Below are 16,922 nucleotides of genomic sequence, written 5' to 3'. Positions count from 1 at the left end.
TCCACAAATCCCCTTGGGATGAAAGGGGATTAATTCTCCCTGCTAACTTCAGTCTCTGAGGCAGTTGCTAGAACGCTAGCGAGCTGTACGAGATGAGGGGCTCCACTCTGACACCAGATATCACTTCTCATCTGTTCTGACACCAGATCACTCTGTATATTTGAAATAGCTTTGGGGGATATGACCCCAGCTTATGTGGCTTAGCAATCTGTCTCTGTGAATAATGGATTTCTTTGAAATTATAGTCCTTTAAAAGAAATTAACTGAATGTGCTTTAAGGAAGTTTGGGTGCTTGTGTGGTATGCATGTGTGTTCGAAATCCTGCTGTGCAAGGTTGGGAAAAGTCACTGTGCGAAGACTACATCGCCCAGTTAATTTCCCCCTACCTGCCTGGGAGCACCCTTATTTATCTTTGAATGTAGGAATACTGGTTTACCTGGTCCAATGAGAAATGGGTTACACAAGAGCACATCAGTTCTGTTCCAAAATGTAAATATCAGCTCACAATAGCCTAACAGGAGACCAGAATGATTGGTGACAGTATTTGCCAGGGTTAGAATAAAGAGTATGGGGACATTAAAAGGTAAAGGTAAAGGGATTCCTGACCATTAGGTCCAGTTGTGACCAACTCTGGGGTTGCGGCGCTCATCCTGCTTTACTGGCCGAGGGAGCCGGTGTTCAGATTCCAGGTCGTGTGGCCAGCATGACTAAGCAACTTCTGGTGAACCAGAGCAGTGCACGGAAATGCTGTTTACCTTCCTGCAGGAGCGCTACCTATTTATCTACTTGCACTTTGACGTGCTTTTGAACTGCTAGGTTGGCAGGAGCAGGGACTGAGCAACGGGAGCTCACCCCGTCTCGGGGATTCAAACCACCAACCTTCTGATCAGCAAGTCCTAGGCTCTGTGGTTTAACCCACAGCGCCACCTGCGTCCCTATGGGGACATTAGCAGAACTGTAATTTGACGCTCATTTCTCTACACACTGCGCTCGGAAATGTAGCTAGAAAACTATTCTCCTGTTCCTGCCTCTTAAGTGCTGCCTTCAATCCAGGGGCGGAGCAAGGTGCGGGCGGATCGCCCTGGGTGTCATCTCCAAGGGGGGAGTGACATTCGGTGTTCCAATCTGTGTGGGGAGGGGGGAAGCTGCGGCATTCCCCCCTTCATTTTGACAGCCCCGTGCTCCTGGGCTGCTGGAGGCGGCAGGGAGAGGACGCGATGGATGGAGGAGGCAAGCAAACAAGCGGAGGGAACTCTGGACCCAAACCCTGCAATCGCAAAAAAAGCACAACAACTTTGGCCAACTTTGGCCCCTAAAAGAAGCTCAACAACTACTGGCAATGACAATGCGTAGATCACAGGCAGTCTTTTTATATTGTGAGTAGATTGCAGTCTCTTGGGAATCCAACTAGATTTCAGTGTGTGTGTGGGGGGGGGGTGACAAGAAATTTCCCGTACCGGGTACCACCTGACCTTGCTACGCCACTGCTTCAATTCCACCTCACTTGAGTGGCAATGGAAAGGATGTTTCTTATTCCACTTTATGAATCCCATTTCCCCCACCACAAACACACTTTTGTTCCTGTTTTGGCTGCTCTTTTTCTCCCCCTGTGCCCTCATTTGCCTGCAGGTTGTTTTGGGAAATGAATTTTTTTTGGAAAGAGTTTTATCACAGTTTATCATTTGCAGCGATCACTTTTATTAGTTATTATGCTAAAATGTACCGTGCGCATATTGAGCTCTCTATAAAACCTCAAGGTCCTAAAATTGTTGTTGTTAACAAACCAACACACACAGTGTATAAGACCTTGAAAGTGAGAAGGAGTTTATATACGTTATATGACAACAATACTTACGGCGTAGTCCTGCAGCACAGCCTGCAAATCTATTCCTTAGAGGGCACGAGGGAGGTTTATAATATGTGTGCTCATTTATGTTTTAGTGTTTTCAACAACAGGACGGCCAAATCGAATTCCAGAATGTTTGTTATTGAGTGGGCCCCTGCAAGAGAACAAGACCATTTTAAGCATTTCTTCCTGTCCCTCTAAAGTTTATTGCCCAAACAAGAAGTTTCAACTCTGTCCATATGTTAGGTCTGTGAAGGGGTAAAGGGTAAAGGGACCCCTGACCATTAGGTCCAGTCGTGACCGACTCTGGGGTTGCAGCGCTCATCTTGCTTTATTGGCCAAGGGAGCCGGCGTACAGCTTCCGGGTCATGTGGCCAGCATGACTAAGCCGCTTCTGGCGAACCAGAGCAGCGCACAGAAACACCGTTTACCTTCCCGCCGGAGCGGTACCTATTTATCTACTTGCACTTTGACGTGCTTTCGAACTGCTAGGTTGGCAGGAGCAGGGACCGAGCAATGGGAGCTCACCCCGTCGCGGGGTTTCGAACTGCCAACCTTCTGATTGGCAAGTCCTAGGCTCTCTGGTTTAACCCACAGTGCCACCCGCGTCCCTTGGCCCATCCAAACAAGAAGTTGCAACTCTGTCCATTTGTTAGGTCTGTGAAGGGGTACCATCCAAGTAAATGGGCTTCAGGTCTCCACTTTCATGATGCCTGGCTTCCCATGGCCCATTCCCTGCGAACCCACATTTTAGCATGGACTTCTGGGTTGAGAAACCCTATGCTGGCCCAGCCTTCCAGGATCTGGGGATGCCTATGTGCATAGGCTTGTTCTACCTCCACTTTCCACCTGTTAAGTATAATTAACTGACACTGAAATGGAAAATGCCTGTATGTTGCTTTGGTGGGTGCACAGTTCATTAATGCACAAGCAGCATCACTGCAATGGTACCTTTAATAGTTTAAGCCTGGGAAGGGGCTACAGCTCAATGGCAGAGCACCTCCTTTGCATTCAGAAGGTCCCAGGTTCAGTCCTTGGCATCGCCTCTTAAAATACAGGTGATGGGAATGACATCTTCCTCAAACTCTGGAGAGCCACTGCTAATCAGAGTAGATAATGCTGGTCTAGATGGATTAATAGTCTGATTCAGCATTACAGGGCAATTTCCTATGTTCCATCTCCCTGTATTTTACAGTCCGCAGAGCTTTCCCCATGTCCTTCAGAAATCAATAGTTTCACTAGTTAGTTCAGTCTGCAAAACAGCACTTCTTGCATCTCAACAGCATCTAAATGCGTTGCCCTGAGTGCTTGATTATTAGAAACGTGGCTGCATTTGTCAATGCAAAATTCTGCCAGTGGAAACTTGCACCTTGCAAGAGGTAGTACGGCACACACTTCACTTTCTCCCTCTGAGAATGGACAATCGGTTTCAAAAATACACCAGGACATTTTTAACATATGCCCAGCCCCACCATGAACTGTACAAAGACAAAAAAAATTGAGATCATGTCATCTTCTTTATGTTTAATTATAGGTGCCTTCAAGTAACCGTTGTACATCTGTGACATACCACTGTGGTCCTCTCCACCTTAGCACTGGGAGCTTCTCCTGTCCAAGATTAATTTGCCCTCTCCGAAACATAAAATGAATACTGTAGAGTTAATTCCGCCTGTCTCTGGAACTCGATAAAGCCTCCAAGAAGCTTTTGAAATATCATAAAACTGAAAAAGGACCTTTTTTTATTTATAAAAAAGTACCGTAGTTTTTCATGTTTGCCTCAAAAGAGTAATAATGCCTTTTTAAAAAGAAATAGTTGGTTGCAAGATCTAATCAATACACCATTAAGTTACTGACAGAACTGAGATAAGATTACATGGTGAAGAAATTGTGAAACCTTTTACTTTTCCCATTTTCAGAAAGGAGAACCTAGGAAAGCATTTACTTTTTTTGCAAAAACTTCATATCAGCAACCCAAGGTAATCTCGCTTCTTTACTCGCATCAGAAGAGTCCATCTGGGGTTCAGGTGGTACAAAAGGACAAGGATTGTAATAGTTTCAGTATATCTGATTTCCCCAACCTGGTGCCCCCCCAGATAATTTGGACCACAACTCCCATCAACCCCACTGGCCACTGCTATTTGGGATAGGTAAAATCATTTTTTGAGTTTCCCAACTGGCTATGAATTGGTACTTTCAATAAATAAAAGCCAGTCTCAGCCAGTTTACAATTAATTCATATTTTGTTTGTTTTCATTTATATCCAACCTTTTCCCCCACCCTGAAACCAAAGGCTGGTTCCCTGGTGGTCACCCATCTTGACACTGACCAGATGCAGACCTGCTTAGCTTTAACTTAGTGATGTTTGCATGTGCCTTCACACCCAATTGTGGGATGTTTTATGCGTTAGTTCCTTGGCATAACAGAATGAGATGAAGATTTCATTGGGTAATCTAATACTCAAAATGCTAGAAAGAAAACCTTCTGCTTTCACATGCATACACCTTCAGTTGTGGGCATGGAAAATAGGAAAGGAGAGATTTAATTGGCCACTGTGGGTGTTGGCAGAATGTGGCTCTATTTTCAGAAGAAGAGAAAGGCAAACCCACCTTACTCCTCCCCCCCCCAAACTCTGCTGTGGCTTTTTGCAATCTCACCCACAAAGAGGAGCAGAATGATTACTCAGGAGCATCTCAATTTAGGTTGCTTACTTAGGGACAGATCTGCTGGGAGAGCATGCATATGCAGTGTTCACGTGGTGTAGGGACAGGGGAGAAATTTGAATGTGTCCACATTTAAAGTCAAATCTACCCAATGCTTTTTTTCTGGGGGTACACATACCCCTAAACATTTTGTGAATCTTTGTACTTTTCTCCATTTACTATACAGTGGTACCTCTGGTTACGTACTTAATTCATTCCGGAGGTCTGTTCTTAACCTGAAACTGTTCTTAACCTGAAGAACCACTTTAGCTAATGGGGCCTCCTGCTGCTGCTGCCGTGCCGCCACAGTGCGATTTCTGTTCTCATCCTGAAGCAAAGTTCTTAACCCGAGGTAATATTTCTGGGTTAGGGGAGTCTGTAACCTGAAGCATATGTAACCTGAAGCATATGTAACCCGACGTATCACTGTATTATTGTTTCCCAATTTGAAGTATAAAATGGTGATTTTCTTGAGTCAAAATGAGAGTACCCCTAAACACATTTTTTTAAAGAAAAAAGTACTGGACCTATCTAAATCAGTTTCTGAAACAATATAAGAACCAAAACACAACTGTCTTTCAAAATTTGCATTTCTCTGAATTTTGTAATGCATTCTCACCTTCCGCCAAGTAATATGTTAAAAAAATGCATATGCTAGGGTCAAGTGCGCATAAAAATGCATATGGTATTGAATATGACATACAAAAATTCATTATACTAGGGAAAATTGCTTTGCAAAAAGTTGTATATTAGGCTAAAGTGCATACAAAAAATGTGCATGTTAGAAATTGGCACTAAAATGATGATGAATGTTCAAGAGGACCTTTGGGGGGACAGGGAAGAGGACATATTTCAGGAAAATACCTGCAGCATTTGCATGGGCTATGATTATGAATGTCAGCAGACAGTGATTTATGTTCTTGCTGATATTTGTCACCGACGTTTCCATTCTGCTGCAGTTTGGCTTCCTCCCAAAGCCCCATTATTTGCCTTGCTGCCTTCTGTGATGTCATTAATTACATAATTCCACGCCATTCATTTCATTGCAAAGGAGATTTCAGAAAAGATGGGGGAGGGGAGTCAATACTTACGTATAATTCACAGATTATTATTATTATTCAAAAACCAACAGCTAATACAGATCGTGTTTGCTTGACTGACTTCTGTTATTGACTGCCAATCAACAAGCAAACTACAGCTTGTTTCTGCTCCTAAATCCATTTAGAATGGAGTTTTCTGTCATCCCGAGCTGTGATATTTGTCTTACAAATTGCCTGGCCTTTTTAGAGGAATTGGGTTTCAGGACCCTCCAACTTTTTTTTACAACCTGCAACCATCACATATAAACTCCAGCACTACTGTGTCTACAGACTGTCATACTGTTATAGTTTTAAGAGTTTTAAACTACTTTGAGGGTGGAACTGCATTATACCCTAGTAAAAATGTATTTCCAAATTTCATAGCTGCAAAGGTAACATGAATACAGTGCATTTGGTAATTTACAGGGGAGGATTGGCTCTAAGAAACTGTGCCTAACTCTCTTCCATCCACTAGCAATGGTAGGCGATTAGCAGCCATGATGGGTGATGAACAGATGACTGACAGAGGCTATCAGACATGTTAAGCGTTGTGGCAGAAATAGAATACAACTGGTATAAAACCTTCAGGTCATGCTGTGATGTAGGCTGTACAATGGTGGGGACAATCTTCTGAACTGAATTGGCTGTTAACTCTTAGAGCAATGGAGCCAGGTACTCTTGCTGGTACACTAGCCTATTTCTTCAGTTTGAGGAGGGCCAGGAAGAGAATGGAGAGAGAGGAAAGAGCGCTGACCCTTGTCGTCTGTTCAGAATGGGAGAACAGAGCTCTTTCACCAAGCATTCTGGACGTAAGGGACTCCTTACACAGAGACATTTATTTCGGCTTTGCTTAGTGTGAACTCTGGGAAATGGAAATTGGTTTCCAAAGCAAGAAAAGTAAATAACAAAGTTAAAGGTAAAGGGGCCCCTGACCATCAGGTCCAGTTTTGGACGACTCTGGGGTTGCGGCGCTCATCTCGCTTTATTGGCCAAGGGAGTCGGCGTACAGCTTCCGGGTCATGTGGCCAGCATGACTAAGCCACTTCTGGCGAACCAGAGCAGTGCACGGAAACGCTGTTCACCTTCCCGCTGGAGTGGTACCTATTTATCTACTTGCACTCTAATGTGCTTTCGAACTGCTAGGTTGGCAGGAGCAGGGACCGAGCAACGGGAGCGCACCCCGTCACGGGGATTCAAACTGCCGACCTTCTGATCGGCAAGCCCTAGGCTCTGCTCTGTGGTTTAGACCACAGCGCCACCCGCATCCCTAAGTTAAGCTCATCTAAAAAAACAAAAACAAAAACCCAAACCCTCAACAACAACAACAAACACTTTGTCAGTTCTTTACAGGTTTCCAAATGCAGCTCGAAAAGAAGAAATAACCAACAGAAGCTTGGTTTTTGAGTCACATATCTGAGATACCATGCTGTGCTTTGGATGAAACTAATTTGAAGCTTATTGAACCTTCCTTTTTTCATTGCTGTTGGCATATCCAAGTTCAGGTCCTACAGACACAATATTCTGCATCTACCTAGGAATTGTCATTCTTTGATTTTATTTCTCCCCTTGCCTGGTCCCAGAGGTAAATAGTGGACTTATACCAGCATATTTTTTTTTAAATAAATAAAGACAACCTTTTAATGTATGACAGTAGAACTTTAAAGCTTCTCAAGAGACTTACTATTATTAGGGACCTTAAGTTCTGCAAAGACCTCAATTGCATCTTTTGCTTTCTGCTGAGAGCATTCTCCTACCCCCACCCCCTTCTCACATTACACTGGTGATGTAGGAAATGCTGCATTGCTGATCCTTCATCACTTGGGTAACATTAGGTGTCCTGGGACACAGGGGAGGGCCTATTTTGCTGCATCTCCCTACACCAACATCTCTCCTCCAGGGTAATGTTGGCATGCGATGGATCTGCAGCTTAGGTTCTACCTACAGAGTCTGGGACTTCTGGCAGAGCAAGGATCAGCCCTGCCATTGTAACATGAGCCCAGTTTGTGTTGTCCTCTCTGTATACCAAGCAACAGCAGCAAGGGAATACAGGAAGGCCTTATCTGTGATAGCTCCCGAGATTGTCTAAGGAAACCTGGGTGTTCTCCAGAAGCACTAAAAGGTTGCTCAGTTTGGCCAAGCATTTAGGTGCAGGAGATTGGCAAGGGATTCCTTTTGATGCAGTGTTTAGAATCTTAGAAATTTATGAAGCTGCTTTCTGCTGAATCAGACCACAGGTCCATCTAGCTCAGTAGTCTGCTCTGGCTGGCAGTAGTTCTCCAGGGTTTCAGGCAGCCCTACCTGGAAAAGCCACGGATTGAACCTCAGATCTTGTGTGTGCAAGGCTATGCACACAAACTTTGTGTGTGATCTCAGGCCTTTTTTGTGGGAATGTTCAGGGATGCAGGAGAGCATATATTGTCTGATTATATCCTTATCCAACTTGTGTTAACAAGTTTCCCAATTTCAGCAGAGTAAAACATTCCCCTTTATTTTAAGTTTGCAATGGCAGTGTTTGCTCAGGCTCGCTAAAGCCTCTATAATGACTATTCTGGTAATTCCCCCTTATTCCCTCATAAAATAGAAGAGACGACACAGTCTTTTACAAAAGTATAAAAAGAGTTTACTCACATTCTGTTCACAATCAGATCCCAGAAGGCAGACTTAAGCTTAATGAAGTAACATACATTTGGAATCTATCTTATAAGAAGACAGTCCCTTTGTCCTCTCTTGGCTGGGAGCCAAGAGGGCATCTTTCACTCAGTAGATGTTGCTTCTTTGATGCATGTGGTGAAAGAGAGAAGGCCCTACCCCGTGCTTTTATCATTACCTGCACAGGTGAGGCCACACCCACCTCTAGTCACATGTAGAGGAAGTCTGTCCCAGCCCAGAGGGAAACAGGAAGTTTACCTGCTGGCTGGACAAACATCCCTCCCCATGTCTAAACATGTACACTCTAGGAATGTTGTACTTGACTGCTCTTGTGTTTCACATCCCACATATTTATCTGGCTCCTGGGGCTCTCTCCAGGAGTCTCAACTCAAGCATCCATGACAGGTGGCTATCCAACCTCTGCTTAAAAACCTTCAAGGAAGGAGAGCCCACCACCTCCCAATGAAATCCTTTCCACTGTCAAACGGCTCTTACCACCAGAAAGCTCTTCCTGAAGTTTAGCTTTCCTGATGTTTACATGAATCAAATGTGCCTTTGAACCCTGATAATGCCTCTTATCTGCATGGATGGAGGATAGAGATGTGTCGGTACAAACTACCATATAAAGGGGGGGGGACTACATTCGGTGCTCCACCCCCTTTTTCTGTGGGCCCACCCATCACTGGGTGACACACCCAGCTCTGAAGATTGCCCAGAAGTAAATGCAACCCATGAGCTGAAAAGTGCTCTCCACTCCTTCTCTAGAGCATTCCCCAGAATCCTTTGCAAAATATAGGATATCCATGACAGATACGCAGAGGTTGACAAGCTGGATGTGGAAAGGATTCCCTGAAGCTAGGAAGTTCGAAAACCACTTCCCCATTTTTGTGCCTGAGCACTTTTCAGCTCATGGGTTGCATTTCATCTAATAGTTTTCTTTACTCTCAGTGCTTTAGTGCAATGAATAGCGTAAGATAAACTCCACCTGTGTTTATAGCACTGACTCAGACGGTTCTTTCACGGAGCTCTTTCCCAAGACAGAGATGTGCCTGTTTTTCCATCCATCACAAAATGAAATTTCTTGTAAGCCTGCTGGACACACTGCTATTCCTTTTAAGCCATAGGCTGCCCACTTAGCCACCCACAGGATAAGACTTCCTGATTTTGCCAGACTGTTTTCAACTAAATATCCTGTTGTGTGGGATTAAAAGCAAGCCCTTCCAGAGCAAACAGTTTCCAAAACGTTGAAGGATAAAACCAGGTGTACAGCGCTGAAATAAAGCAATTAATATGCAGCCGGATAACAGCTCGAGCATTTTTTGTTTTTTTAAAAATTGCTTTATGAAAAAACATTATTGAACTCTGCAGAATGAAATGGAAATTAGGGGGTTTGGTAATTGGTATCACTCCTCCCCAAACATACAGCTCTGGCTTCTTTCTTTCTTTTTCTTTTTAAATATATTTTTGCTGTTTGCTTCTACAAATGCTGGTATTTTAATTGGCACTGTGGAAACGCACTGACTTTTGGAATGGCACTAGCATTTCCTGTGCAATGATTATTGCAGGCCTAATGTAGACAGACAGAAGGTCGTGCATGCATCAACTTCAGAGGCTATGAGTCAGGTCTGTGAGGCAGGCAGCCTATACCAGTAAGGCTTGGAGAAGCCTATTAACATACATTTTGAGCTGCTGTTTTGCTGTGACTCGGTGGCAGAACACATGCTCTGAATGCAGAAGGTTCCAGGTTCAATCCCTAGCATTTTCAGGGAGCACCGGGAAAGATTTCTGCCTGAAACCCTGCCAGTCAGTGTTGACTAATGCTGTGATTTTTTTCTTCCTGCATTCCCCGCTGCTCCTTCTCCCATCAATTAATAAGGAAATAAATCACATTCAAAAATTATCAAAGGGGGGCAGTCCTCACAGGTGGGGAACATGGTTTTTGTCATATTTCTGCTGCTTTTGGGGGTGGTTGTGGCTGTCCTTTCTCTCATTCTACAGACATCTCACCAGGCCTGTGGCTCAGTGATAGAGCGTCCATTTTGCAGGCCTAAGGTGCCAGATTCAGTCCCAGGCTAGAAATATGTCACCTGAAACTGCCCCTTGCCCGCTACAGCCTGCAAGAAGGGACTAGCTTTTTAACCATAAATTGATTTACCTGCTTTTGTATTTCCTTTTAGCCTGAATCAGTTTTGTGTACCGAAATGTCTTTCCTACAGTTTAACCTGCTTTTGGAGGTTCCACTCTATGATGTGTAGGGTAGCTTAATGTTTTCCCCATAAATTGTTTATGCAGTAATTTTCTTTATGACGACAACAAAAAGGGGAAACTTTTTAAAAGTTGTGATTAAGGAGCTGTGGTGGAGATGGGTTAGTGACATCACAGGTAGCAGCCAACGGGTACCCGCTTTAACAGTTTCCCCCCAAGCTGTTGGAAACAGGCCAAATCAGGTTTGTTTCTTTGTTTTTGCATTCAACTTGGAGCAGGAAAATATATATCCATTTGCAGAGCAGTAAAATGATCACCCCGTTTACAGCTATACATCTTAAAAGTGAGAGGGGAAGACGGTTAGCTGTTTACTTTGTGGAAAGGGAGTAGCAGGAGACTTCCGCTCCGACACAGCTTTCTGTGCAGTGCAATCACTTCTGCGCTTGCATCTGGCTGCCAGCTGGATTCCCTGCTGGAGCAATGCTGTGAAGATTCCCTAGGAGCCTTGCAAAGTGGCTCTGTGTGCAGCCACCTAGGGAATTGGTGCTTTTCAAACACTGGGAGTGTATTACCACAGGAACCTCAGCAGGAAAATATTTCACCTCTTGTACCATTTGAAAATTGCCACTACGGTAGCGATCAGGATCAGATGGCTGCTGTCCGTTTCAGCATTTTGCCTACATGCTGAGATGAAAGGCAGCTTTTGTCCTATTCAAAATAAAAAAATTCCTTCCAGTAGCACCTTAAAGACCAACTAAGTTAGTTCTTGGTATGAGCTTTCGTGTGCATGCACACTTCTTCAGATACTTTGTCCTATTGTCAGTATTGACTGGTGCTAGACTGCTAGACTGTAATGGTGTGTTTTTGGCCAATGAGGTCATGGACTATGCTCAGGTTGTTCAGTCCTGTCCCCCCCAACATCCTTCCTTGAAAAGATACTGTGGGCACTCAATTTTTACTGGCTTACAGGTGTGTTTTTAAGAAATGGTTTGGAGGCCCAGACCCTAGCTCTTTCGTACCAGACCCCAGATCTCTTGCTCCTCATTCTCTCTTCAAACTTATTTTTACAACTGGGCTTAGAACAATGAACTTGACTATTCCCCATCTCCCTTCCTTTCTGCTACATGCATCTGAAATTTGAGCAGGATTATGATGGCATAATTCCACTGGTAGCTTACATTAATTAGCAGAAGGTTAGGGACTGAAGATCCAAAGGTCTTGTCTACTTGATCATCACTTCTGAGGGATGTCAATTACCGGCATGAAATGTAAAGGTATTATATGAGGATAATGCATCCTCTTAAGGCATTGGATTGAGGTAAGCTTTCTCCTTAAAGGGATATCCCCCTACTCATGTTTTAGTCAGCACAAACAACAGATGAGGTGGTTCTTGAGCTGACTGACCACTTCAGAAGGCCCTTGGGAGACCATATTATTGAATTCTGCTCTCATTGTGCTGTCTAAGGGGGATGCTAATTTTGTATAAACAAAATAAACTTGCAGTTTGAAATCATCCCGCTCATGTACAGCTCCATTTTAATATTTTAATGTTCCATTATTTTAATGTTGTATTTTATTTTTGTTTTTAAGTTGTAATCACTCATCTTGTTTTTATTATTGCTTGTAAGCCGCTCTGAGCCCGGCCTTGGCTGGGGAGGGCGGGGTATAAATAAAAAATTATTATTATTATTATTATTATTATTATTATTATTATTAACAAATGGCACCTGCTACCTCAAATCAAGGTCAGTTTATCTTGGCACCCGAGACACAAAATCCTACAAGCACCTCCCTCTCTCTGGCAATAGAAATATAACAATAATACATTAAAAACAACAGTTTGTTCCCTTTTCCTGACACTCGAAATCTGCAACCACTTCACTTTACCTAATAGCAGGGCTGGTCTAAGGGACGCGGGTGGTGCTGTGGTCTAAACCACTGAGCCTAGGGCTTGCCGATAGGAAGGTCGGCGGTTCAAATCCCTGTGATGGGGTGAGCTCCCATTGTTTGGTCCCAGCTCCTGCCAACCTAGCAGTTGGAAAGCAAGTGCAAGTAGATAAATAGGTACCACTCTGGCGGGAAGGTAAACAGTGTTTCTGTGTGCTGCTCTGGTTTCGCCAGAAGTGGCTTAGTCATGCTGGCCACATAACCCAGAAAAACTGTCTGCGGACAAACGTCGGCTCCCTCGGCCAGTAAACCAAGATGAGCGATGCAACCCCAAAGTCGTCTACAACTGGACTTAACGGTCAGGGGTCCCTTTCCCTTTACTTTTAGGGCTGGTCTAGTCTCCTTTTGATACAAACACTCCCCATATAGAAAATTAAATGTCAGGAATGAGTATGCTAATTTTGTATAAACAAAATAAACTTGCAGTTTGAAATCATCCCGCTCATGTACAGCTCTACCACATCTCCAGTTGCACATGTGAGCTTGGTTTGTCTTGCCAGCTTTCATTTCCCCCTCTCGCCTTCCCCATCTTGTTCATGCAGCATTGGAGGTCTATTCCTGAACGGCATTCAATTAGGTTTTAGTCGTAGTAAAGGTAAAGGGACCCCTGACCATGAGGTCCAGTCGACGACTCTGAGGTTGCGGCGCTCATCTCGCTTTACTGGCCGAGGGAGCCGGCGTACAGCTTCCGAGTCATGTGGCCAGCATGACTAAGCCACTTCTGGCGAACCAGAGCAGTGCACGGAAACGCCGTTTACCCTCCCACCAGAGCGGTACCTATTTATCTACTTGCACTTTGACGTGCTTTCGAACTGCTAGTTTGGCAGGAGCAGGGACCAAGCAATGGGAGCTCACCCCGTCGCGGGGATTTGAACCGCCGACCTTCTGATCAGCAAGTCCTAGGCTCTGTGGTTTAACCCACAGCGCCACCTGCATCCCCTTTAGTCGTAGTAGACCTACTGAAATTAATGGACATAACTTAAGCTGTGTACACACTCCTGCTTATTCTGCATCCATGGTGCTCTTACCACTGGATTGCGAAGTGGTGTATGCATATGGCTAGCCACAATCCATATCTCTTCTGTATCTATCCTGTTGTTTCCCATACTGTATTTTGATGTCTCTCCCCACCCTTCCCCAGGAAACCAGCTTCAAACCGAACTGAAGAACAATCCACCTGTGTTTTAAGCTGGTAATATGTACACAACCATAGTCAATGGGTCCGCTCTGAGTTAAAGCTTAACTGAATACCACTCCTGGTTCCCTATGGATTCAGGTTACCTTCCCCCATTCCTATTCTCCAGCTTGCCGTCTTCGTCCTCCTTGCTACTAATCTGTATGGAAGTTACTATATTAGTCTGAGTGGCCAAAGTGGATTCAGCTTCCATCTGGAAAGATTAAACCTCGTTTATCTGCTTAACTCCGCTAGGACACTTAACAACTCAATTCCCTAACCATATTTACTTGGACATCAGACCCATTCATTTCAATGGGACTTATTTGCAAGTATTTGAGCTTACGGTTGCAACCCTAGCCTTCTGTCGCTCATATCCCTGTGCCAAACGTTAGCAGAATCTCAAATCCAAGATAAACTCAAGTGGTCAAAATTCGCTATTAAAAATCCCAGTGGGTTCAGGTCTGGAGCAGAGGTGAGGAACTTCTGCGTCATGGGCTGGATGCAACCCTTGGGGAATTCGCACCTGACCCACAGGATCACTCCTGCTTTACCCTGTTCCTCATCCTCAGCATCCATTTCTTCTCATTCAGCCGGAAAACAACAAATTACAGGTTCCTGGAAAGGATCGGAGAAACAGAAGAACGCTTGAGACAACTTAAAAAATGTAATCCCTTCCTCTCCCATGTGAAGTGATATAGCCCACTCTGCCACCACAAGACTCTACCACGTTCTTCAGCTGCAAGCTCAGAACAGGCTTCAAATTAAGCCCAGGAGAGATGGGAGCTGATTGTGCATTCTCTATTTTGCAGGAAGTATTTTAGATCAGATCTTCTGCAGAGAAAGTGGGGGAGGGCGGTGGAACCCAGAGTATGTTACGGATTGAGTGGCAGGTTCACAATTCTAATAATGCCCTTTGGGAAGTGATCTGAGCTTTTCTGAAGGAGTGGCATTGCAGAGCTTCTGGGCAGGAAAAAAAATAGGTAATTTCATTTCAAACAGTGACGGGCTGATACTTCCACAACTAGTAAGTGTCCCTTATGGTGTGGGGCAGTTTCTAATGTGCAATATGGCTCATTGTCCACAAGATTTAGAGTATAAACCTATACAAGTAGGTCCCACTGAGTTCAACAGGGCATATTCCCATATAAATGGGTAATGGACTGCAACCTTGAAAGTGCTATAATTTCAGCTTGTTTAATTCAGCACAATATTTTTCACTTAGGAAGTTTATTTTGTGTTGCCTGCAGCATGAATACTTTATTTTTTATTTTTATTTTAGGCTCGCTTCTGCTTTCTGTCCCATGCTTGCAGTTATGTAGAAATAGTGCAAGAGAAACTCAAAAACATGTTTTAATATCATGTGTGATGTAGAAAATGCCTACAATTTCCCCTAGGGGGTAGACTATTATGAAAGCCTCTCTGAGAAGTTTGGTTTGGCTCTGGGAGACTGTGATTTTAAAAAGCCAGGCGCATAAATCCACTTCTGCCACTGGATTCCACAAGTAGCCTTGGGCAAGTCTCATTACCTTTCCGAGTTGCGAGCTGGAAAGAGAGACTAAAAAATATATATATATTCTGAAGGTAAATGTCATATGGTCCTGAAAATCATTAGCCACCTTGGATTTATTTGTTTATTTTCCTAAGGGGGGATACATATTTAAATAAAAATAATGAATTAAAATAACCCCATGGGCGTAGCCAAGGGGGGCAAGGAGGGGCAGCTCTCCCCCAATCAATAAAAACACGTATCAAACTGAGGTTCTGTCCCCCAGCAAAAAGCCTGCCCCCCCACAAAAAGCCTGGCTACGCCCATGAACAACCCTTTGAAACCGGAACGTTTCAAATGAAGAGTAGGGAGGGGGTATTAATTTGGCAATTGTTTTAGGGAGCCGACTCCCCAGTTGGAGGAGTGGAGGAGAAATCTAAGGGAACGTTTGAGGAGAGGCAGCGTGTTTTTGGAGAAGGGACCCTGCCACGGAAAGGTTGTGGGGGGCTCGGGGAAAGAGCCGGGTGTGGTGGTGGGAAGGGCAGCCAACGGCTCTGGGGTCTGCTCTTACTGCGAGAGGGAACCGGCCGTTTTGCGCCGTGAGCGTTTGGAAATGCGCGCTGCGCTGCGGCGCGCAGTGAGCCACGGATCATCTTCCGCAGGGGGGCGTCGCTGGATCGCTCCTCAGAGGGAGGTGGGCGTCTTGTTGGATCCATCCTCTCAGAGACTATCCCGGGGGCGTAGTGGGGCGCAAGTGTGTGTGGAGAGGCAGTTAAGAGGCGCCTCATCCATTCGTTATAGTCGCTGTGCGCCCTCGCATTACTGGGGATTCTTCTAATCCCATCAAAGGGCAGGTCCCCGCCCTGTTGCGTGCGTAAAAACCGTGCTGCTTGCTCCGTGCCAGACCCACTTAAACCCGACTGGCTTCTACAGACGCCGGACTCGCGACTGGTCGTCCTCGCCCCCGCTTGCAACCCAGCACAAAGCTCCTCCCCGATTACCATAATCTCTAGGATCTTTTGGAGCGTCGTTACCACGGATTGCGAAGCCAGCCCTTCAGCGCGCTCTGCTCAACTTGCTCAAACTTTGCTTAAAATCATAATCATTCCTCCCCACATCGCAGCCGGTGTGTTTTGTTGGAAACAGGCCAATCCGATTTGAGCCAAAATGGATTTACACTGCCGGTCTCGCTGCAGCTCCCGGCGCCTGCTTTGGGTCCTGCTGGCTTGTTGCATCGGACCCTTAACCGCAAACAGAAGAAACATCCCAAGGAGGCAAGGTAAGAAAGAAAGAAAAGGAAGAAAGAAGGAGGGGCGCGCCAAACTCTCACCGACTCCAGTGCCCTCTCTCGTTGCTGAGTCCCTGGGCATCTTTTGGGAAGATCAAAAAAGTGCGAAGGAATCGCAGGCACGCGCCCGCTTGCCCTGCTGCGTGGTGTGCATAGGTGGTGGGTGGACGGGGAAGAGTTAAAAATAAAAACAAATTAAAAATAAAGGGCTCCCCCGCCCTCCCAAAGTAACGCGCGCGCTCTTAAGAGACGCACTTAAGCTCCTTCTATCGCGTATCCTCGCACACCTACTCGCCACCACCAGCTCCCGCTGCGTAAATCTTAGCGGTCTGGGGAAGCCACTGTTTTGGGTTTCGTTTTCATTTTAGCCCCCCGAAGAACGGCTGAGAGTTCAGACAGAGTCCATGTGATCTCAATTACTAGGCATTGGCGAGGGAAGAGAGCAAAGGGTGGGGTGGGGGGTTCCATGCCTTTAAAAGAACCATTATTTAATCCATATTGTCAAAACAGCTTCTCCATTTCCTGTTGGGAAAAGAACAATCGGAC

The 16,922-nt window shown here is 45.0% G+C and overlaps 1 protein-coding gene across 1 annotated transcript in view; it reads left to right on the top strand.

Moving 5' to 3' along the window:
- Nucleotides 1-15,896: 15,896 nt before the first annotated feature.
- Nucleotides 15,897-16,922, top strand: part of EGFLAM (EGF like, fibronectin type III and laminin G domains) — a 135,411-nt gene continuing 134,385 nt past the window's right edge. Inside the window, exon 1 of the mRNA XM_081212716.1 lies at nucleotides 15,897-16,367. Coding sequence (XP_081068842.1) covers nucleotides 16,256-16,367 — 112 coding nt within the window. The 5' untranslated portion in view covers nucleotides 15,897-16,255. The remainder of the gene's footprint in view (nucleotides 16,368-16,922) is intronic.

Source organism: Podarcis bocagei (assembly GCF_964188305.1).
Source record: "Podarcis bocagei genome assembly, chromosome: 11".
Taxonomy (NCBI): domain Eukaryota; kingdom Metazoa; phylum Chordata; class Lepidosauria; order Squamata; family Lacertidae; genus Podarcis; species Podarcis bocagei.
Note: the sequence above shows the minus strand (reverse complement) of the source record. Positions and strands in the feature narration are given on the sequence as shown.